This window comes from Rattus norvegicus, chromosome 3, assembly GCF_021556685.1.
Source record: "Rattus norvegicus strain SHRSP/BbbUtx chromosome 3, alternate assembly SHRSP_T2T, whole genome shotgun sequence".
Taxonomy (NCBI): Eukaryota; Metazoa; Chordata; class Mammalia; order Rodentia; family Muridae; genus Rattus; species Rattus norvegicus.
The window spans coordinates 112,332,589-112,357,018 of NC_141536.1; the positions used below are offsets into that span (position 1 = coordinate 112,332,589).

The window sequence follows — 24,430 nt, forward strand, 5'->3', positions numbered from 1 at the left end:
ATTCTTGGGATCTTTCCTAAAGAACATTCTTTAGTTTCTGCTGAAGGCCCACAGAGCAGAACCTCATCCACAGCGTTCATACATATTCCACAGGGGAAGCCTATCATAGGATGACTTCAGACGTCATGATAAGAAGTTGGCTTGCCACGCCCCAAGTTCCTCTCAAAGCAATTCTACACGCCCAGCCATGGTTAGTGGGTCTTACTGCCAGGCAGGCATTTTGCACAAAAGGTTTATAAGTGACTTCAAAAGATATGAGCTTAAATATGGTTTTCTTGTTGTTTTGTTTGTTGTTACTGTACAAACCGCACACTATACAAATCCTGATTGCATAAAACTCAGAAGTAACGGTACACTCTGGAAAAGCGTCACCACCATCAGGCACCTTCAAACACGCACTGCTGCTATTATGTGTGACAGATTGTGGTCATGACAACATGGAGACCTAGGTTTGCCTTTCAGAAAGAAATACATGAAACCCTTTCACAGTTCAACCTTTCACACAGCGCTTGACTCTTTGTCTTGTTCAAGACTCTCGATGCTGAAGCTGCAGTGGGAGGGGGGCGGCCTCAGACACCTGCCATTACCTTCACAGTTCTTTCCGTCCCTCGTGACGTGAAAGCCCGCATTGCACACGCAGTGGAAGCTGCCATCTGTGTTGATGCAGCGCCCGTTGTTACAGATCCGGCCGTTCTGCAGACACTCATCTATGTCTGAGGTTAAAATTAAAAAGGATAAAGTTACTTTGGAGGACTTGGAATTACCTTTTCTCCCTCCATTTTCAAACTTATAATCTAGGATTTTGTCTGTTTCACAACATCCATCACCATCCAGGTATGCGGGATCATCCGTGTCAGAGAGATATGAGCCAGAAAAGGACTTTAGGGCACAAGAGTCCACTCTGTCTTTCTATTAAGACTGCTTAGATCTCAACCACATGAACGAGATCAAGTTTTCACCATCTTTCTAGATAATGTGAGTGGTATGAGTGATTATTTATATTGAACTGTGGCTGATATTTCAAACATGATTAAAAAATAAAGCTTATAACTATATCAGAAATAATAACAGAAACGCTCCTTTGTTTTATTTTATTATTTTTTTTCTTTGCTCGGTTCCCCCTAATAACTCTCCACATAACTACAAGATGTCCAAGTGCCTTGCAGCATTTTTGGACCAAGTATAGTTTCATTGAGCGTGCATATAAGTCTCAGCTTAATGACTATTCTGACTACCAAAAATAAGCATTGGTCCTGTGGGGGGTGTCCCCTCCCCCATTAATGATGATGATGATGAAGATAGAAATGTTAGAGGTGATATATGCTAATTGTTCTATTTCCTGATTAAAACCCCACACCTGAGAGACAGCAGGGTAGCCTGGGTCTGCTCCTCCTGTCCTAAGGACTACAAATGGATGAACATCAAAGAGGATGGCTAAAGCAGTCTTGTCCCGCAACATACGCTCACTCCCATCGTCTGTTCCCAGAAGATGCAGAACCATGTGGCGTTGGTTGAGAGCAACCCATCCACGTTGAGTGGAGGCCCTGAGAACCAGCACCCTGCACACCCTAGTGAGGAATGTGCATTTAAGGCCTGTCCAGCTCTCCTGTCTGCCCAGTGTCTGCACGGTGTCTGTGGTTGACCCTCCTACGCATTCTCTTTCCAGGCTGATCCCACAGTGGTTTCTGTGTGAACCATTGGACTAGCTGAAGCAGTCTGGGCTTTTCTTCTGTCTGATCTTTGTGCCAAACCTCTCTGATTTCTTCTCTTTTCCCCTTTTCTTTATTCTTAATGCTCACTAAAACCTGTCTTGCTCCACAAAGAAAAATAGCAAAAATCCACATATTCTTGAACCGATTTTAACATTCTATAATTTTTTTGAGGTTAAAATAAACAAGAAAAAGAGTTCATCTTTTTTTTCCTCACTGCTTTCAGAATGCCATGGGGGATCCTGTGTATTTCCAGAAATCCAGACAGCATAAAACCCTATTACTAAAATTTGCCTTCCAATGTTTCTATCTCTTCCGTCCCCTTTGCCCCAAGCATGTCTTCTGAGCTGAGAACGCAGCCTCCTGGGTCTCTCTGTGGTGTCCTCCAAACAGCACAGCTGCGCTCCTACCCTTGGTAAATCTAGCAGCACATAGGAGATGGCGATGGAGCTGCACCTCTAACCAGGCCTCAGGTGAGGTAGTGGCATCCCCTTAACCCCGACAGGACCTCGCTCCAGCCAATCCCTTCTCTCCGGTTTGTCATAGCTTATAAGCAGCCAAGTCTCTTAACAGTGGTTTCTCCTATTGAGAAATGTCCAATACACCACTTCTATTCACATTAACAGCTAAGGCATTAAGAGGATCCTTAAATCAGCTAAATACTCAACCTATTCAGATTTATGGTTCAGATTGTAGGCTGTTAATAGAATTGTGTAGGGATACTGTCTTTCCAGGGTTTGTTTTTTTGTTTTCTGACCAAATTGACATTTTTGGGCAGTGTACCTAAATAATGGTGATGGTGATCTGTCTTCAAATCTGACCAAACTCAAAGATTATGAGAGTCGTTCAGGGATGAACCCCAAACCTGCTGCATTCACACAAGGGCCTTCGTTAAAGGAGGCAAACAACCATCTCATATTAGTAGATTCACATTTTCAAGCAGCAGAAATCTCCCCACTCGGCCCCATGTTTAAAGAATAAGTGCTCGCTTAGTTCACTCACTGCTTTAATCTAGTTTTGCTGGATTAATCTAGTTTAATCTAGTTTTGCTGGATTGATGGCACGGCGCATCCTATGCTGAACACACAGATAAAGCTCTCGGTTCTCAAAGGGCAGGAAGTATATCTCATTCACCTCCACCCAGAAAGTTACTACCCTTAACCAAAGGCAGAATAAATCATTCAACGAATAAACCTGTGACATGCCAACATGGATAGGGAAACCTCACAAGGTCCCACACCTACATGAAGAGCCACAGGGAATCAATGGCTCCTGAGAGGGGGACATTTTTCAGGGACAAACCTCCCTAGAAGCCAGCCCTAAACACTTACATATGGGCAACACCACCTGGATTCAACAACGCGCGTGTGTGCAGGTACACATGTGAGTGTGCATGTGCGTGCAGGCATGTATGTGTATGTGAATGCATACACACAAATGTAAGTGTACATGTATGTGTGTGTGCATGTGCACTTACATGTGTGTGAGTGTGTGTAAGTGCATGTGTACTTGCTAACAATAGAGCAGAAGTGATGAGTTTGATAGGGTGTTGATGGGGCATAGGGAGTTGGAAGGGGAAGAGAGAGAGTAGAGATTATGTAACTACTGTACTGATGTCCAAAATTCTCAAAAAAATTATTGCAAAATTTTTTTTATATTTTAGTAAAAGGAAAATAAATAAACCCGAGGGGCAACCTTGATGAGAAGACATTTACAGAGCTTCTGAAATGTCAGTGTGTGTACAGATGGCGAAGGAGCCTGCCAAATGCTGGCTCTCCACAGCGGGCTGAGGAACAACTGGAGAATCATCATTTCAGGCAATCTTCAGGTGATATTGCTGTTGGCTGCTGACCTCTGCTAGGAGCAGAGCCGTCTATCCTCCTTTCTATGGAGAAGCTAATGACATATAATCCTAACAGAGGCTTTCCCCAGTTTCTGTCATACAGAGTAACCACATCCCCTATGTCCCGGATGGAAGATGAACCACCAGAAGAAATAACTCAAAAGAAGTGAAAATAAGCTATTACCCTGGCACACAGAGAGCTTTTAAAATATCTGAATGTTTGCCAGATTTTGTAGCAACATCCTCAAAGTGAGATTGGAATAAGGCACACACACACACACACACACACACAAAAGCAGCAGGGTAGGGGTGGGGGTGGGGGCAGTAGTGGGGGCAGTGAGGGGATTAGCCTCTTGCATTTATGTTTCACTGGATTCCTTATAAGGCAGGCTTTCATTTGAGCTCCTTACCTCTGCACTCAGTTCTGGTGAGTGTGCTCTGGTAGCCAGCTCGGCAGTGACAGGTATATGAGCCCTGGTTGTTGATACATTCTCCACCGGTGCATGGGTTTTTCTCACACTCATCAACGTCTGTAAAAACAGCATGTCTCAGTGACAGTGTGCCCAACAGCTCACAGATCTAAGGCTATTCATAGGTTTCTTCACACATAAAAAAGTTTTCCTTTAAGATAATAGCAAAGCCAGTGGTGGAGGGGCACACTTCTATCCCACCTCAGGAAACAACCAATACTGACTGTGGTGGTTTGAAAAGGAATGGTCCTCATAGGCTCACAGATTTGAATGATTGGACATTAGAGCATGGAGTTACTTGACAAGAGTTAGGTGTGACCCTGTTGGAGTAGGAGTGGCCTAGTTGGAGGAAGTGGTGGGCTTTGGGATTTCAAATACTCAAGTCAGGCCCAGCGGCTCCCTCTGCCTAAGGATCTGGGTGTAGAACTTTCCACTACCATCCACCCAGCACCAAGTCTGCCTGCCTGTCATCATGATCTCTGCCATGAAGATAATGGGCTAAACCTCTTGCAGTGATCCTGGTGTCTGTTCACAGCAACAGAACACTGACTAAGACGTCTCTCCCTGTGTCAGTCAAGTAAGGAGTCACATACCGATGCACTCGCCACGGATATCCAGCTGGAAGCCCTTGTTGCACTCACAGCGGTAGCTACCGGGAGTTGGAATGCAGCGCCCATTTTGACAGAGATAGCGGACCAATTGACAGTAGTCAGTAACGTTGAAAGGCAGCACCTCTAGAAGAACAACATTGAACCCCATCAAAATTACTCATATTCATTCCTAAAGGAAGCGACACCAGGGGTGAGCCAGCCACCAGAGTACAGTCCCAGCCCTCAGAGAGCACACTGCACCCTGGCACAGGATGGCAGGTGCTATAGCTTCTCTGCCTGCCTCTCCTCATCCACCCACCTCCTCATGCGCAAGCCTCCAGTTTGGGGAAATAATCAGAGCAGCAAGGTGTTGGCAGTTGATGACTTTGTACACTAAATGACCTAAGGTATAATATCACGTATCTTCTGCCGTTAATTCATGCTCTGGATGTGATTTCCTATACCCCTCCCACGTTTGATTGAGAACATCAGTAACAAAAGGACATTCAACTCTGGCATCCCAGGTATCCATTCTGATTTACCAAACGGGAAAACTAAGAGACCCATAAAACTATGCAAAAATGTTTTAATCTAGCAGTGGGCAACAATATTTAAGGACGAAAGTGGCATAAGCCGGAAATAAGAGCTGTTACTGCAAGGGAAAGTGAGCAGGTGGCTTTTGAATTCTTACTTGGTGGTTCCCGTGATGGAGATGGATACGGGTATTCTGGCGGTGGCCGGGGGACCGGTATCACAGGCCCGGAAGGAAACCCAGGAACAGGCTGAACCGGAGGAAGGGGGCCGAGGGGTGGGGGAGGATAGTCTGGTCTCCCGGGGATTACCAGAGGGACGGAGCACAGCTTGTTGAAGTCCTCTGGAAGAATACAACAGGGCACAATCAGTAGAGCCTTGAGTGCTAGGAGGCTGGAGAAGACAGGTCCTTAACAAAATCACAGTGCACCAGCCAATCGGAATAAACAATTTCACCCATATTTTAAATATCCATATGATAACCACGTTGAGACAATAATTAAAAATTAAAGGCAAAAAAAAATTAATCTAGAGCAGGTACCACATGCTCCTTCCAAAATCTAGAAAGACATTTGTTTACACATTGAAACCCATCAGGAAAAATGTTAGGTGTCGCTTTCTCCACTCGCCCTGATGTGGCTGTCTCAGGGATCTAAAAAGCTCACCAGAAGGCTCATGTCCTTCTTAGAGAGATGTACAGGACATAGATAGATGAGAACACTGTAATGAGACCCATTACACTGTATTTCAATAACTTCAGAACTCACAGACTCACAAAATAAGAGAGAGCAAGACAACACAGAGAGTGTAGCAGGAGTAGAAGTTCAAAGGTTACAGTGAGTCTGAAGCCAGCCTGTGCTACATGAGGGCCTGCTGTTGTGTTTTATGTGCAGGGGAAGCCACTGCAGTCCCCAACAGGTAGTGTGTGATCACATGGATGCTTTAGATCACTCTTACTGATATATACTATAGGGAAGAAAGACTTGTGTGGGAATCCAAGGACAAGATACTAATGGATGCCCAAGACAGATAGTGGCAGACCTGACAAAGTGCACGAATTGTCCTTGGATAACTTACAGGCAAATGGTAGTGTTTGGTGATGAGAACAATGTTAGAGCCCTGGAACTAAGAAATCAGGGATAACTACTAGTGAGTGTTTTAGCTGTTGAGGTGGGTACCGCTGCTGTCCTTTACTGTGAGAGGAAACCTGTCAGGTATTGGGGGCTGGTGTGAGGAGCAGGAGTCAAGTGTTACTTTGAACAGTTGAGTTCAACGGTGATAGCACACGACAATTGGTGAAGAGAGTTTGGAGACTAGAGAATAAGTCATTTTCCCTGTTACCAGAAGAGAGGTAGTATTTGAAGCCATGGGATGGAAGAGTTCTAAGAAATGCAGAAGGCTGAAGTCCAGAGCAGGGCGTTGAGGATTTGTCTGGTAAACACAATAGACACATGGAGCAGAAAGGGCAGGGTAGTGGGGCTTCTGAATGTTGCACAATGATTCTGTGAGCTGGGACACCCTGACTTGGTCATGTACTTCCCTGCGTTTGCCCATTTTGGGGTTGAATACTCATTTCTTTGTAAACAATACCAGGTGTCTGTAAGACTAAATCTTTGCTAGGTTCCTGACATCGTTTGGTTTCTAGAATGGTTCTTTAGACAGCATCGAGAGCATCGAGCTTCGAGGTATGTCTGTCGCTTTCCTCCACAGTCTCGGGTGGTGACAGTCCCCTTCTACAGGCAGACCACAGTGGTTTTCATCTTTGCTTTGGGGCTGGAACGTCGATAACTTTATCCACAGTCACAAAGTCATTCTTACATAGATGTTTATCCACAGTCATAAAGTCATTCTTACATAGCTGTTTTTTACAGAGTGCTAACCATTAACATAGATTAATGTTTTTCTTTACCTGTGGAATTCTGAAATGCTCTCATTACTCAACCTCATGAGACATCCTGCCATTTTACATTTAACTAAACACACCACGCTCCGCATGCTGTGCGGTTACTAACTAGTCCATTTCTGGGCATCCGTCAGTCTTATTTCACACCTATAACTCAAACCTAGTTCAAGTTTCCAGAGAATTCCGTGGCTGTTCTCCATCACGTATCTGGAATCCTGACCCACAAATCTTGGTATCCCGTTGTAGGAAGGGATTTTTCCTTGTCTGTGTTTTCCTGACTCGGGATGCTAAAGTTCCTTTCAGTAAACCACTGTGACTCTTCCCACAGAATTATCACCTAGATACTCCACATCGACTGTTCCTGGGATGCTTTTCACCGCAAGCTATGACACACTTTAAATCTGGGCCATATGTAAGCTATAACTTACTCACAGCCTAGCCCTGTAAGTTACATAAAGAGGATTTCAGTATATATTGGATTTAGTTGAATTTTGACTGTATTAAAGGGAACACTTTGTTTTCAAGCACCAGGTCAGCCTAATTTTAAGATTATTTTCAGATTTGTGAAAGAAGTTGGATGGTTTATTAGTATTTCTGCTAATTGGGTGAATATATTACTTTAAGAATACCGCTAAACATGTCCCTGTAGGACATGTTTCTAACTGGCGCTAAACTTCTTTTCTATAGACTTTATCTGTGAGCTTGTAACAATCAGCAGCCAGAAATATTTGTTTCCATCCCATGGCTTCAAATATTTGTTTCTTAATTATCTTTTCTGTCTGCATGCAACTCAGAGATGAAACACAGTTTAAGAAAAGGAGAAGAAAAGAAAAAGAAAGATAAAAGGGCTAAGTCCTTTTTACATCACTGTTTTGCACAGGCGAGGCCCAGAGCTCAGCATCATGGTCTCAGGAGATTGGAACAAGCAAAAGCTGGTCAGCAAGCGAGTTTGCATGACCTATCTGCTTTGCTCTGTGCATGTGTCAGGCTCATGTCTCTCAGTTCAAAGTCACTTGCTAGGAACCCATGTCTTCCTGTACTGGGTCTTCCTGCTTGCTCCTACATCCACTGCCTTCTCTCCTCACTCAAGGCCTCAGTACAAGGACTCCAACCAATGATACCGATTCTCAAATTGATGTGTGCATTTAAGAAGAGACTTGGGGCCCCAGGGAGTGGGGAGGCCAGGAAGAGTAGAGGAGGGAGGGTGGGGACATCCTTTTGGAGATGGGGATGGGGTGGGGTGGGGTGGGGTGGGGGTGGGCAGTGAGGAGGTATGAGATGTGGAACAGTCAGAGGGCAGACTGGGAAGGGATAAAGACTGGACTGTAAAAAACAAAAGTTAAAGAAAAAAAAAAAGCAATTCTTCTGGTACCAAGCTATACATCTTGATAGGAGGTCATGTGCTTCCAAACTGTGATCTAGGGAATAGTTCTGCAGCAAATCAAGAAGAAGGGCTACTTTTTAGAACATATGACCTGTTGAATCATATGTATGTGTGTGTTTATGTATGAATGCATGCATGCATGGATGGAGACCCAGAAAGATTCTATTACTACTTCTATTCACACCTACAGTTCTCAGTGGTGGGCAGTACCTTGTACTGAGACCCATGAATGGCTCCATAACCGTGATGAGAACTGCACATCTATGAACAGCACCTCAAACGCATTACCTCAGCTCTGCACTCCTCCACCCTGTTTCACCGCCTCCCCTCAACTCTCTGACTCAAGTGTGCCTTTCGGGAATCAAGATAAACAGAGCTAACAGGTCAGGTTTCCACTGGGTATGGATTTGTGGACAAAGCCATACTTAATGAGCTGTGTGTTCTACCTGAGTCTCTCACACGAGCAAGAGTATGCTACATACTATGGCAGTACAGGGATCACGAGAAATATAAGATGACGGTGAGGACTAAGACCTCTTCATAAGATTTATTAACTAGCATCAGAGCAGCATATGGACACAGGTAAGCACAACGCATGGCAGTGTAGACCTTGAACACAGAAAAGGTACAAACCACTGGGCTGTGAGGATGAGACCACATTTCCAGCTGTGGTTGTCTTGGCATCTCCCTGGATCAGGCTATGTTTGCACAGATCCTTGACCCTCTAGAGCAGTGGCTCTCAACCTTCCTAATGCAGCAGCTCTAATACAGTTCCTCATGTAGTGACTTCCAACCATAAAACTATTTTCATTACTACTTCATAACTGTGATTTTGATATACTGTTACGAGTTGTAATGAAAACATCTGTGTTTTCCGATAGCCTCAGGTGACCCCAGACATGACCTCCAGGTTGAGAAACACTGCTCTCGCAGATACGTCATCAACAGGGACAGCGGGAGAAGGGAGTAGAAGGTAAGGCATGAACTGTGCAGATATTTTAGGAAAAAAATATTTGATTTCTTTTAGAAATGCTGAGACTATTCAAAGGAAACAACCATAAATTTAAAATAGAAAATAAAACTCTCAAAACATTTACAACTAAAAGAACTGGGTTCGGATTTGGGGACTCCAGATGCTAAGCCAAACCATAAACATTTCTTTGCAGGAAAAGGAGTCATTTGGACCAGCAACTACCACCCGTGGCCATACTAATGAAAATATCCCAGACATCTTTCTCTACACCCTCTCTAGCGATTGTCAGGTGAGCTATGCTTTGGGAAACGAATAAGGCAGATCTCCCATTGGGCACATGGGAGGCCACCCAACCATCCAGGTTGTAGAATGATCAGTTTTCTGGAAAAATAAAGGAAATGTGACAGACAATTGGGAAGCCATGAAGGAAAAAACATAAGACTTGGCAGAAGGAAGAGAAAAGTATTGAATGTTAAGGGAATATGTGGTAGGAGAGACGGGTTTTATCATTCTGAGCTGGTAAGCTACAGGAGAGCCACCAAGTTCCCCACTGAGGAATAAGACTCCATGCTGCTCCGTGGCAATGAGAGAACTAAGTCACCAGCAGATCTAGAAACAAGCCTTTACCTATGCACCATCTGGGGGATTCCTCCGTGCCCGTATGTCACATTTCTGGAATCTTGTTGATTTACCTGGCTATCATTTGATCTTTAATGTACACACCACCATGGGCTTGGAATATGGGATATGCTGTAGACACTATAGATGGACTCTTACCAGTTGACCTGATGGGACACATCTCAGGAGCGACAGTAACCCCTGGAGACCAGCACCGGCCAACATCACAACAGCACTGCATTTTGGTTATGGACTGTGGCAGCTGGTTAGAGCAGCGCCCATTTGTCAGAGTCGTGTAGCAGTAACCAGGGCGAACATCTGAGAAGGAAACAACAAAAACAGATGTAGTCTTGTGATTATGCCTTGGACAACATTACTCTGTCTCAACTCCTCCATGTCTCACGCTGGGGCTATGACAGGCTGACCCATGAGTGTACCTTTTGGAAAGGAAGCTTTGAGCCCTTGAGTGTTCCACTGGCCCAGTATGCAATCAGAAATGTCTTGTCTCACACCTTTTCCCTGCATACTGGGACACTTGGCCAAAACTCCACATTCCATACCCAAGGTGAGAAAAAAATGGTTTAAACCAATGTGTCATAGGAAAAAAAGACTAAGACATCACCAGTAGTGACAATTATTCATAAAGATTCATTGCTATATTAAAGACAGCCTGGGTTGTCTAAGGTTTAAATTACTTAATTCAAGCTACTTTAGGCAAACATTTATATAAATGCATTTTAAAAACAGCATTAATCAGTGGCACAGGCATTAGTTTTTAGTCTGAAATTGGCCTTAGACTTGTGAGGTTGAGTTTTGAAGGGACGAGCCAATTTCCAGCCAGATCTAATGCTTATTAATCAGGTTCCCTTTTGTTCTGAAGAGGTTAATTATTAATAAATTCCAAAACATCATTGACTGCAGATTCTTAGTACAACAGGGACCCAACAGTTCCAGATGAGTTCTTTTCTTTTTGGCAGAAAATTATCTTCTCAAAGCAGCATGGCGGGGCGCTCTCCTATAGATCACTTTTATTGGATTACATCATGTCTGACTGTCATGACAACAGCTGACACACTATGGTACAACTCTCAGCTACCAAAAAGAGCTCAGAGCACAGGAAAAGCCCCCGGGGTGATCCTTCGAAAAGAGGAGACCAGAGCAAGGGGTAAACAGTCTTCTCTATCTACACATGTGGCTCACCGAGTAAACTACATCTCCGTGCAGTGATGCACACAATCAAGTTGAGAAAATAAGTCGTATCTGAAATATGCTTCTCACTTAATGTAAGATATGCACGAATGGATTTTGTAAAGTGAAACTTTTTGGCAGTCAAAATGCTATCCCTAAGTCTGAATATTCATTGAGCTTTGTCATTTTCATGTGCACTTGTCTGAGACGTGCTTAAGAACACAAAGCCTTCAATTGTTTTATTGTTGAAATACTCAAAGATAAACATGCATGATTTAGGAACATTTACACTGTTTACTTTAAGCAAAGAAGGATAAGACAAACCTAAACAAGCCAAAGAAAAAGACTAAGGGTCAGCACCACAGACACAAGACAGTTTTTGAGTGGTATTTATGACCACCAGTAAGTATAGACGCAATTCCCAGAAATGTTGATTCTGGTTCAGGTACCTCTGGGCAGACATCTCAGCAAGAATGTGTCTTATTCTGGCTAGATCTAGGAAGAGTCTACACAGGGGTGTAGACGAGCCCGTTCTGAGAAGTCCACAGTGGGGCACCTCTGTGTGAAAGGCTTCAAAGCTACTAATGTTTATATACTATGTTATTAAATATTTTGGGCATGGAACTCAAAGGCTATTAAGAATGGGCAGAGAACCCCAAGCCTGATTTGTATTGCAGCTGGGTAGTCAAAACCCAGTTGTAAACACTTGACCAAATTATGAAATGTGTACATCTAAATTTGCAGATGGATGGTTTCTCTTTCAGAGCAAAGCTGGGACCTATAGCTGTCAATGGCAAACTTTTAACAGGCTAAAGACTATTATTTTGTAAATTAACTGATAGCATGTGGTTACAGAGCTGGCATGTTAAATCAGTGAGTCAGAGACACTTAGTCACTGTGGTAAGATAGGGACTGTTAGGGCTGGTTACAAGCTGCTGTCAGGTTATTGGCATCCCTTGATTTACAAATAGCATCAGCTGAGGACTGGAGTTTGACTCCCAGTGCCTGTATTAGAAGGCTCACAACTTCTTGTTAACTCCTGCTTCAGGGAATCCAACACCCTTTTTTGTACCTGGGCTCACAAATGCACAAAGTCACACACACATAATTAAAAATAAAATAAAATTTAAAAAGAATAAGCTAAACCTTCATTTAATTTTCTGTCTTTAGGGAAGTAAGATACCACAACAGATAAGAGCAGAACTGCCATATGTGGAGAAGAGGGTGTACACATGTGTGTGCATGTGGAGTATGTGTATGCATGTGTGTGTGTACAAGTGTGTGTGCATGTGGGGTGTATGAGCATGTGGGGTATGTGTATGTGTGTGTGCAAAAGTGTGTGTGTACAAGTGTGTGTGTAAAAGTATGTGCGTATGCATGTGTACAGTGTGTGTATGTGTGTTTGAGTGCATGTGTGTGTGTGTATTGTCTTACCTGGTGTGTATATATATGCAGGTACTGACATGCCTGCAGTTTGCATGGAACCTTTAGACAACAGACTGAATGTCATTAGTTTCTATGTCCTGGGGAAAAGCACCTGAGGTGCGTAAGCAAGAGTGTTATTTACTCAAATCACTTTTAGGAAGGTAGGCCTGGCAAAGCAGACTGCACAGAAGCCAGACCAGTGGAAGATTATTGCAAAAATCTCAGACCTAGATTCTGGAAAATGACTAAGGTGGCCATGGAGAGACAGTATATGGCATGACTGCACCTTAACTCACAGACTGAGGGCATCTACAAATCCATAAACAAGGACACAAGACACCTCTGCTAGTTAACAGGCACTCAAATGCATTTCCAGAGATGACTGGTCCCCTTAACAGACTTATTCAGAGAGATGTTCATTACGGACGACGTATAAAACCCGTGCCTGCCATCTGTAATCAAACCCACCTACGCATCTGGTGCCATCGGGAGAGGTGTAAAAGCCAGGGGGACATTTGCAGAAATAACTGCTGACCGTGTTGGTACACTCCCCGCCATCGCACACACCAGGGATGGTGCTGCACTCATCGATATCTGCAACAGAAAGAGGAGTCTCGTTATCTGGAGGCCGTGGTGGGGAAGTCCACGGTTACGAGGATTCAGACGGAGTGCTTCTGAAGTCAAGCCCCCAGAAGCAGCTGTCTGCACCAAATAACAGCTGTCCAGAGAAGAGCCTGTTTAGACAGACATTTCCGAGGAATTTCCCAAATTCAAGAGAGGGAGCCAAATAAGCTCACGTTCCCTAGAACCCAAACTAGCAGACTAATAGCATGCTAATATTCAAATGCATTTGTCTTGAACTCCTGCTCTCTCTTTCTCTGCATATTTTGTACTCTGTTAAACTCTCTGCTAATTATTATATATGCTTCATCATCTTCTGTATTTTTTTAAATCAAATTTCCCACAAGGCAGATACTGTAATCCCTCAGAGAAGACCTCTTGGCCTGCATCTGACCTGTAGTGACCAGTCTAGGGGTAGGAAGTACCAGCTTGGTTTGTCAGAAACACATTCCAATGACCATGGTGGTGCTCCTGTGTTGGAAGAATGTGCACTTGGTCAGACTGCATGTTCTAGTCAGCTTTCTCATGGGAGGACTGTCTGCTCCTGCCGTTGGAGATGCGGTCAACAGACAGTCTTTGACTTTTGGTGCTGTCAGGGATCATGGAGCTGCACACGACTGCCTTGCCTGAGATCACACCCTGCCCAGGTACCCCCTATCTAATAGGAAGTCATGGGCATCGCCAAAGGTGAATTAACTCTACACCACCTAGGTCACTTATGCCACACTGCCCTCTGTGGTCAATTGATGAGCTCACGCAATCTCTTCACACTCCAGACACTTCTCCCTCTTTCTCATAACAGATCCTGAAGAAATGCCTTAACAAATATCTTAAGTGCTACAGAACCCAAAGATGATCAGCCGCTAGGGCTCATGAGGGTAAGACAGGGTGAGACAAATTGTCACCGTGGAGGTTTGAATTCCCTAATATTTCCTCCCCAGTGACCTGCGGTCCTTCTGCCCTTTATTGTCGTGAGGCCCTTTGCTTCGAAGTCACATAGCTTCAGAATCACAGCTGGAGGTGTGCGCTCATCAGGAGATGGTGGTGAAAGTGCCTGGGAAAGGGCTATGTGCTAAGGGGTTCAACCAGAGCCACAGGCTAGACGTCTTCCTCCTGGTCCATCATCTTACAGGCTCCTACAACTCTATGCTTATCTCATTTTACTAGAACCTCAGGCATCCCAAGAAACAGAATCCAAAATGATTATTTGAGTACAGTTTCCATAAATCAGTCTTCATCAGATGCCAGCCATAAAAATACAGCAGTTTGAAAGGCCTGCTGGATATGGTGGAAGGTAGGTGTGTGTGTGTGTGTGTGTGTGTGTGTGTGTGTGTGTGTATGTATATATATACATGTATGTATATATGTACAATGTATATATATTTCACACATATATGTATATTATATACATGTATAAAATAAAATATGTATAAAATATAACATGATATAATATATACATATATAATAAGTATGACATTAGTGTGGTAAAGAGAAGTCCCAAGCACTGTAACTCATATATCAGGGAGTGCATGGATATAGGAACCACATAGTAAAAATTACTTTGCCTCGTGCACGGCTTTTAAGATTGCTGGAGGCTGGGCTGATGATAATCTAAATCCCCAAACATTAAAAGTTAATCATTAATTCATGTGAGTTCTTCCAGATATAAAATGTAATCCCTTAACTACATATTTTTACATTCTTAATTGCCTCCCACAGCAAACTTGGTTTCCAGAAGGGGAGGGCGCCTCTGCTCCTTTAGTACGGGAGCTTTGAGGTCCTCAGAAAATCAAGCGAAAAGGCCCCTGTGAGCTCTGACCCTCTTCCTCAAATCACAGCTATAAACCTCTATCTCTGTCTTTTAAAATGTTTAAAAATCTAATATTGAATCGCTTTGGCTCATTAATTTACATTTTGACTATTCTAAACGGTATGTATTTACTAAGCCTCAGTTTATATAATTTCATTGGGTTTTTAAGGAAAGAAAGGGCAGACTTTGCAGCCTGCAATGGAGGAGTGGCGAATGCCATCTCAGGAATTTGCTAATACTCACTGGATTGAAGTGGCTTTTTTTTTTAAAAAAAATAATATAAGAACTACATCATCTCATCCTTTCTTTTTTAATTTTATTTTTCATGGATTATTTTATGTATTTACATTTCAAATGTTATCCCCTTTCCCCTCTCCCTTACCCCCTCCTCTCTCTCCTGCTTCTATGCATCTCATCCTTTCTAAGTCAAGGGGAAACACACTCTACAAGCCAGCTACAGCTCCAGTGCCACAGCTCAGCAGGTAGCAGCTCTTGCTGCAGAGCCTTAAAACCTGAGGTCGATCCCCTAGGACCCGCACAATGGAAGCCTACTCCTTCAAGCTGTCCTCAGACCTGCACATGTGTGCCATGGCTGCAGGAACATATGAGCACACAAACCTTTCGTCTTTTTAAGTTGATTTTCCCAGGTATTTTGTCATAGAATTGAAAAGCTGAGTCTCACACAGCTTTCACAAAGCGGGCTTACAATGAGGGCACTATTATGCCAGACCCTCTTTCCCAGCTACTTATAGGATCTCTTGTCCTCTTTGCAGTGTGTGCTTGATCGACGAGCATCCTTCCCTTGACCACAAAGGACAGTCTGTGTTCCCAATGGTGCCATTCTCCTAGTGTGCTGCCCTAATTGGGATACAGTAAAGGAACTGAAGGAGAGAATCCAATCTTCAGAAGGTTCTGGAAAGACTTTCTGATAACATTTCTACCAGGGCAAGGCAGGTCAATATTATTCCAATCAGACCCAGGCCAGAGCACATGTAGTAGTAACAGGAAAATATCCTATGTGATGTCAATTTGCATAGAAAATAGAGATGAGAAAAAACTAAATTTCATATTACTGTGGACAGCAGAGGAAAGATGAGCTCTTGCCAAAGAGGTCTGTTCTTTGTCTTACTATAGATTCCAATGTGCAGCTGAGAATTTGTTTTTGTTGTCAAAAATATTATTAATTCTCAGGTTGAAATTTTGATTTATTAGATATATCACAAAGTAGGTGTCTTAGCATTAATAAAAAACTTTGAGTTCCCTATACTTTCAGTGTGAACACTGTATCTGCATCTTCTGTGGGATGCACATGCATGACTGTCTCTGACTCTTAGCTCTTCTGATGAAGAAAAGCAAAAGGCAGAAAGATCGATCTTTGTTCAGGCAGGAAGTTACTCTGATTTTAAAAGACAAAACACAGACGGGCCATATGATCTCCCTGAGTACATCTTTTGTTGCTCAATACGGTATGTTGAGGAAATGTGAGACACAGCCTGTGACTGATGTGGATTCTGCATGCAAGAAACCTCATTACGTTAACACGAAAGATAGCATTAATGATGGCTGAATATCCATACCAAGTATTCTTAAATAGTTCCAGGCACTAGGAATTGGAATAAGGGCTGGGCATGGGCCTTGTCCTTAGCCTCAGGACTCCAAAGATAGAGGCGGGTAAACCTCTGCCAACTTGAGGCCAGTCCAGTCTACAGAGAGAGTTTCAAGCCAGCTAGGGCTACACAGAGAGAGTCTCCAAAAAAGAGAGATAATCATTTAGGAAAAATGTCAATACAATGCACTCAGTTAGCACCAGGATGAGAGTCAAAATGAAGCCCTTGCAGCTACCTAACAGCCTCACTCAGCGTCCTCAAGACACTCCCATCATTTATAATGTGGAAAAGCAGACGGACCTCTGCCCCTGTCAGTACCAATGCTCTCTACATCGTCCTTACGTCTACAGATTCTAAGATCCATCCCCCTGCAGAAAACAAGTCTTACTGTTCTTCAAAACATAAGAGGTTTTTATGAAGCCTGGCTTCAGAAAGGAACTGAAACCATTCTACGGCTGAAATAACTGATATATATATGTGTATATATATATATATATCATATATCATATGATTCTATGTAGGATGCATTTATATATGATATATCATATATACCTATATATGATATAAATAAAAATATATTCTCTATTGCAACAGCAATTATAAATCATGCCAGTTAATAAGTTTAAAGACCATTGTAACCCACACAGGGAATTCAATGGCAACTAGGTTGTTCCATTCTGGGCAAATCACATCGAATGTCTGACTGTAGTTTATTGAAAGCACTTCACATCAGAAGCTTTCTTCTATTGCTTTGATATACTGGGAATCCACAAGGAGGTAAAGGACCCAAGGAAAGACATGTTCAACAGAAAATCACAGACTTCTAATTGAAACCCCAGGCCACAGCCCATGGAGAGATGACAACAAAGGAAAGGCCTTGTCTGAGATTGACACAAGATGCATCTTTGACTGTTGCTCCAAGGCTGTCAGAACATGCTCCATGTACTCCAGGAACTCGGCAAGGAGAACTGAGCTGTCTCCATATTTCCCAGACTCTTGCGTCTCAAAAACAAATCATAGTGCTGGAAGTCAGCCTACTTCTGCATCTAACAGCAGTGCTAGATGTAAACATGTCCCCTGTGTATACATTTTAGAAGCATACTCTACAAGCTAAGCACAAATAGAAAACTCACATCAGGGGGTTGGGGATCTAGCTCAGTGGTAGAGCACTTGCCTAGCAAGCGCAAGGCCCTGGGTTCGGTCCCCAGCTCCGAAAAAAAAAAAAAAAAAAAAAAAAAGAAAACTCACCTCAGGTTGCTTTTTTTGCTTGGGGAAACTTTTCGTTCAGTAGACATAAGTCAAGGCTCAGAAAAGAAAATCCTAAGTTCTAACTAGGAGCAACTATTTATGTTACTATGTCACACACTCACCCTTCAAAATTCTACATTTTAGCTATAAAATAGCAGGGGTATAATTTTGAATGGGATCTAATAATCAGTTTTAAAGTCGTGCCTCTAAAACCATACACAACACACGTCTTGAACATTTTAAACCAAATATCAGCCAAAAATATTTCATGTTTTAATATTTAATTTGATTCAGATGGGCCTCTTATTTTGTGTCTATAAAAGCAGAACAATCTGCAGAGGCTTTTCTGCTTCCATCGTCCAAAGATGCATAACTTCTGTCAGACTGTCACATTTCCAGTCACCCGGGAATGACAAACCCAGAAGGTCTAGGGTTTAATCTGCAAACAAGTTTGCTGCTGATGCACCCCGTCTGCCCTCCCCTTTCCCTTGAGCTGCAAACATGAGATTGCTTACCTTCACATTTTTGGGACACTTCATTAAATTTGTGTCCAGCGGGGCATTTGCACTCAAAAGATCCAACGGTATTAATGCAATTTCCTCCTTGACACAGCCCCGGGATAGCCTGACATTCATCCACATCTGTCAGATTGGAGGAGAGAGAGATTCGTTGCAGAAAAAAATGTAATAGTTTATCAACAATTGTATTACCATGTTTATGTCAAAGGCATCCACCGCGGCTTTTAGACTATGATGACAGCAATTGTTATATTATGTAAATAACTAAGTTAATGTAGCTTGGCCAATAGCACCCAACGAGGAGCCCTGTCTTCCCACAGGCGGAGGAGACCATTCTACTAATTCTGGGGCTTCATCATGCACAGTCAAGCAGAACACACAGTGATTAAAATGACCATTTTTGGTGTGCCATTTTCACCTTCAGACTGGCAATAATAATCAGAAGTATCTACGATAACCTTAGACAGCAAAATGTGAAGCATGTCTATAATAAAGATATTTTGACGTGTTATATTGAATGATAAAGGTAACACAAAATGAATCCAAGATCGCTGAGATTGCCATAGGCCTTCATAAGCATTTCTGGAATATTCTCCCTGTTGGAGCCATGTGGTTCACTTTGACTCACCTTTTAGTCTCTACTCCAATGCCATTTTGCTCCAGCTACTGTGATAGAAACACCCAGCCCATGGTTCTCACCACCTGCTGTCCTAATAATGAATTTGTTTTACTCTTCAATGAATGGGCTTCCCCACAGCAGACTCAATCCACCTTGCTCAATGCCCTATCGAAGAACCTAGAGACTAGCCTCTGGTTAGTCCCAAATTAACCTTTCCAACAGAAACATCCCCATCCATTGTGTTGGCTGCCTGGGTTCCATTGTGAAGACAATGTATACAAGTATATTCTCTCAGTTTCTTAATTTGGAATAGAGAAAAATCCCAATTCAATCAAGAGCCCCAACGGGAATTATGTTCCTTCGCCTTGGACTGTCTTGTAGACATTGGTGAGCACAGGAACCTCTCGAGGTCCTAATGGTGTTAGAAGCAACAGAGCAAGTGACCTTTCCAGACTCTTACCCTACCCTGTTGGGAAAAGTCACCCACAGTTAAAGGGGAACCAGAGGAGAAATATTTGTTTGGGAATAGAAGTGTCACTATTTTAATGGAAAATCCTGACCCACAAATGACCATATTGAAACAATCGTGGTTATATTCTATAGGCAGTTTCATTTTTCTTTTAGGTCAGGATTTTCTGAATGTTGATTTTTTACATGAGTTGAAACCACATTTTTATAGCCAGAGAGACGGCTCTAGATAGTCTTGTGTATCATAACTTTTGGCCAACAGGAAATGTATATGAAGGCAGTTCGCCATTGACCATGAGCTCCCTGACTATGCCCAAGGGCTAAAACACCAACGAAAAGACACCCAGGCCACATATAACGCGTTGAGAATCTCTCCCAGCAAAGAAGACATTTTTTTTCGCAAGTGACCATATAAGCTGCTATTTTGAAGTCATGGAATTTTTGCCAAACAAATGTTTAGTCTTTCCCCCCTAGGTGTTGACAAACAGTCACGGAGGGACAGGAAGCAAATTTGGGGGAAATGCAGACAGTATGAGATGACTAGCAAGCTGAGGAGAGTCTGCCTTCCTCGCTTCTCCTTCCCTTTCTCTTTCTTCTGTTGGTTCTCAAACCCCTGACCAGAAGTTCACTGACAGGACGCTGGAGAATGGAAGGTCTACCTCTCTAGTCACTGTCAACAACTCATGGCTATTAGCAACTTCAGAACACAAGGACGAACAAATTCCTCAAAACTCAAGGAGACTTTCTAAGAAGGAGGAAAAAAAGACATCAAGGGAGATGCCTGCTCCAACCAGTCCTTTGTGATTCTAGATTTTAAAACAGAGTCTTCTGGCTGCTCCCGACATTTAGTGGGACACATTCAAGGACATGCAGAGGAGTAGTGTCTGGAAGCCAGGCACAATGAACTCAGTGCAGCCCACCGCACACACAGATGAGAGCAGCTCAAATCCTGTTTTCCTGCATCCCAACCTTCAGAAGGAACACAAGGAACAGAGCCAAACTACTACCTACTTGCCTCAGAAAAGCATATTTTGTGAATTTTATGGAAATACTGCAGTTGTCTAAAAAAAGCACCACAGCCGTCTAAAGGAAGCAGAGGTAGCCTGGGAGTTTTCAGGCCCATCAGTTTAGAGTGGAGTGGCCTCTGTTCACTTCCTCCTCTTTCCTGCCAGACATCCAGACAATGGAAGAATTTACACAGCTGGGGGAGAAGAGTCAAAGCCAAAACCAGAGTTCTAGGGGAGGGCAGAAGAGTGCTAAGACAACATCTGGGGGCAGTTAAAACAGTGAAACCAATTCTCATGTATTTCTGACTCGTTCAAAAACAAACAAACAAACAAACAAGCAAGCAAACAAACCATAATGTAGCACATCAAATGTCCAGAGGAGCAATTTTCTTTAGGTCAGTTAAGTGCAAGCTGGAGCCCAGGCCTCTACGAGTTTCAAATGAAGAGAAAACAACAACTACTACCTTGTTCGCTGTGTTTCTACAAGGCACTGCCATCAGGCACAGCCTTGCCCCCACACAGTTGCTACTCCTGGGCCAGACGCACATGGAACCACTCCTGGGCCAGAGGGCCTGCTGGCAAGACAGACTTAGCAAACCCTCCTGCCTCCAAGAATCACGCTACTGAGGCGTCAGCTGTACCCTGAGGCAGGGGATGGGAGTTCCTAGCAGCTGAGTTGTCCCCTCGGGCTGGAGCGTGGCCCTCCGTTGAACAGCACTGCTCCCTGTTATCCCTGCTGTTACCTTGACAAGCTCCGGTGCGGATGTTGGGAATGAAGCCGCGGCGGCAGGGGTGAGGCTGGGCAGGACACATCTCGCAGGGGTGGCCCCAGGCTCGGCCCACTGTGGCACAGCAGAGTGTTTTGGTGCAGACAATCCCGCTGAGCTGTCCCTGGCACATCTGGTTGCTTACCACAGTAAAACACGGGCCTGTTCTGTAATCTGAAAGTAAAGAATAAGAGACTCATCAAAGTCCAGAAAAGAAAGGACCAGCGTGAGGGGCAGCAGTGCTCAGCTCCAAGCTCAGACAGGAACTTCCGGCAGCTCCCACATGATTGACTCTGTAAGGTCTAAATGGACCTTCCCACCCCTAACTCCCATTTTTCTCACCTACAAAGAAGGCAAAAACATTAGTTCCTGACCACTTTGAAGATGCTCTTGTTAGGATCAGATGCATGTAGGGAAATTCTTTACAGCCCTGAATGCTGAGGGAAATACGGCATGGCGGCCATTATTATCCAATCAGTTGGTCTAGTAAACACGTAGGCATCTATATTGCATCAGCCCCTTCTTGTGCCATGGTATTTCATTTCAGTGGAATGAAATCCAGCTTCAAAGAAGCATAAGAACTCCGTGGTCACTGATACTGTCCATAGTTGCTAAGCAACCCATGTGTCTGTCAGCTAATGGATGAACTGTGGTAGACATGCTCCATTAAGTATTATTCAGTCTTGAAAGGGATAGAATCCTGTCATTTGAAAACAGCGGGGATAAAAGTACAGGTGATTATGGTAAATTAATTAAGAAAGCACAGAGCGGCAAGTACCACGTCCTATCATTCATAGGTGGGGTTTTTTAAGTTACCATACAGGAATAGAAGAGTGGGTCCCAAAGGAAAAGAGAGCCAAGGAAGGAGTGGGGAAATGTTATCACTAAGTATCAGTTTGTCAGCACAATGGTGGACTGCAGACAGCAATAATGGAATACGCATTTCAAAATCTGGAGAAGAGTACACTGAGAGTTCTATAAAAAAGAAATGCTCAATGAAGCGGACATGTTCATATTTTATTCACTTTTGTGAATGTGCCTGTGTCTGTGCTTGTATATGCGTGCGTGTGTATGTGTGTGTGTGTGTGTGTGTGTGTGTGTGTGTGTGTGTGTGTGTGTAAGGGGACACTCTTGTGCCATGGCAGGCATGTGGAGGTCAGAGAAGTTGTGGGCATGTGTTGCCTCCTTCCACCATGTCCATCCCTGGGGTCAAACACAGGTTATCAGGCAGGAGGCACCTCCATGACTGAGATCCCACATCCCCCAGTCTAAACTGGTATAACATTTCTCCATGAGTACATATTTTATTCTACTGGATTTTAATTTTTTAAAAAAATTTAAAATAATTTTGCCTGTAGTTGAATTTCAGGCATACTTTGATACTCTATATAATGTGCTGGATTGTTTCAAAGCTTGCCATCTTCCATAGGTTCTAAGTTTTGAAAGGAGTTCAAAATCTAACAATTATCTACTGACTAAATCTCAGTCTTCATTTTGTTCTCCCCCAAAGAAAAAGTCACTGGATTCTGGGGATGAGTGCCACGAAATCTCTCATATACAATAGCTATAGGGACAAAATAGGACACAGAAGTCATCTCTACACACATGGCCCCATGAATATTTAATAAACACTTCTTACCTATTTTATTTATCATTTTAAACATTAGCATACAAAATAATGGGCTTCATAGCAGGATTTTCATACATATATATATTGTTTCCCCCTTTATCACATTACCATTCTGTTTTTTGTTCTTATATAAGTATATGAAATATACATATATACATATATTTTAAGATATATATATATATATTTATCTTGAAAAATGTACATCCTACATCTGAGAGAAAAACAAGCGATAACTGTCCGAATCTAGGTTATTTTGCTGTCATAAGATCTCCACCTCCATCCATTTTCCTGAAAATGTCATAATTTTGTTCTTATGGCTGAATGAAACTCTACTGTTCATATATACCACATCTCTTGAGTCACAAGCTGATTCTCTAACGGGCTGTCTTGGATGGTGCTACAATAAGTAGAGTGTGCAGGGGTCTTAGTGTGCTCACTTAGACCTTTTGAGATATCTACCCAGGAGCAGTACAGCTGGATGCTCTATGTTGCATTTGACGAGGCAGCATCACAACCATTTCCATAACGACCGTGTTCACTGACATCCTGACAGCAGGGAATGAATGTTCCTTCCCTCCCCATCCTCACCAGTTATTTGGAGTTTTCGGTTTTCTATTCTGACCGGGGTAGATGGAATCTCAACACTGTAGTTTAGATCTGCACTTTGCTGGCAGCTAAAGGATATGTAACCTTTTTGGCATGTGTTTGCTATTTGTACTTCTTTTGAAAGCTGTCTAACCAGTTAATTTACCTCTTTATCAACTGCATGACTTGGCACTTTTTGATGTTTAGTTCTTTTAATTCTTTATTTACTATAGATATAAATTCCTTGTAGGTTATCTCTTGATTCTACTAACTTTTTTCCTTTTATTATTTAATATTTTATCATGTACTTTTTATTCAAACTGAAGAAAGTACTTTAGACAATCAGGAAAAGGCAATGAGACATCAATAAAGCTAACAGTATACAAACTCTTATATGTGGTTATATTGTACATAATCTACCATATGCGTTGTTGCTTAAACCACAGCAGAATGATAACATGACAATAATCTTGTTTGCAAGATAGAATCTTGGTTCTCTTCCAGCAAATGTTATCCAACATATTTCCCCAAGTAAAATATGAGTTTAGTGTTTCCTAGTTTTCATCAAGCTATGAGGTAATTTATTCAATCATTCTTTACTGTGTATCATAGAAATCACTTCCAACTCCTCATTATTATACATAGCGTTCAATGTGTTTAGCTCATGCAACAGCCATTAAGATTTGTCTCACTTTATGTATCTTAGAAGAGTCATACAATATTTCTATGTGATGTAACAAGGCAGCATATAGTCTCATCTCTTCTTTCCTAGTCATTTATTAAGGCAAGTACAAATGCTTTGACCAAACAAATTTGTACTAGCATGCCATTCTCAATATTTCTTGAAAAGCATAACAGAATGTGGGTTTTAACCAATGAGCCTCCCTTTATCACTGTTTAGATCTGTGCTCATTTT

General features: G+C 42.7%; 1 protein-coding gene across 3 annotated transcripts in view; it reads right to left on the reverse strand.

Annotated features, from left to right (window-relative positions):
- The window catches only part of Fbn1 (fibrillin 1), a 203,118-nt gene that overhangs the window by 81,521 nt on the left and 97,167 nt on the right, over positions 1–24,430 (reverse strand). For all 3 annotated transcript variants that reach the window (XM_087654706.1, NM_031825.3, XM_087654705.1), the window contains 8 exon segments: positions 21,276–21,473; positions 18,436–18,561; positions 13,103–13,228; positions 10,181–10,339; positions 5,304–5,486; positions 4,616–4,756; positions 3,963–4,082; positions 588–713 (listed from right to left, as the gene is read on the reverse strand). In XM_087654706.1, the coding sequence (XP_087510832.1) occupies positions 588–713; positions 3,963–4,082; positions 4,616–4,756; positions 5,304–5,486; positions 10,181–10,339; positions 13,103–13,228; positions 18,436–18,561; positions 21,276–21,473 (1,179 nt within the window).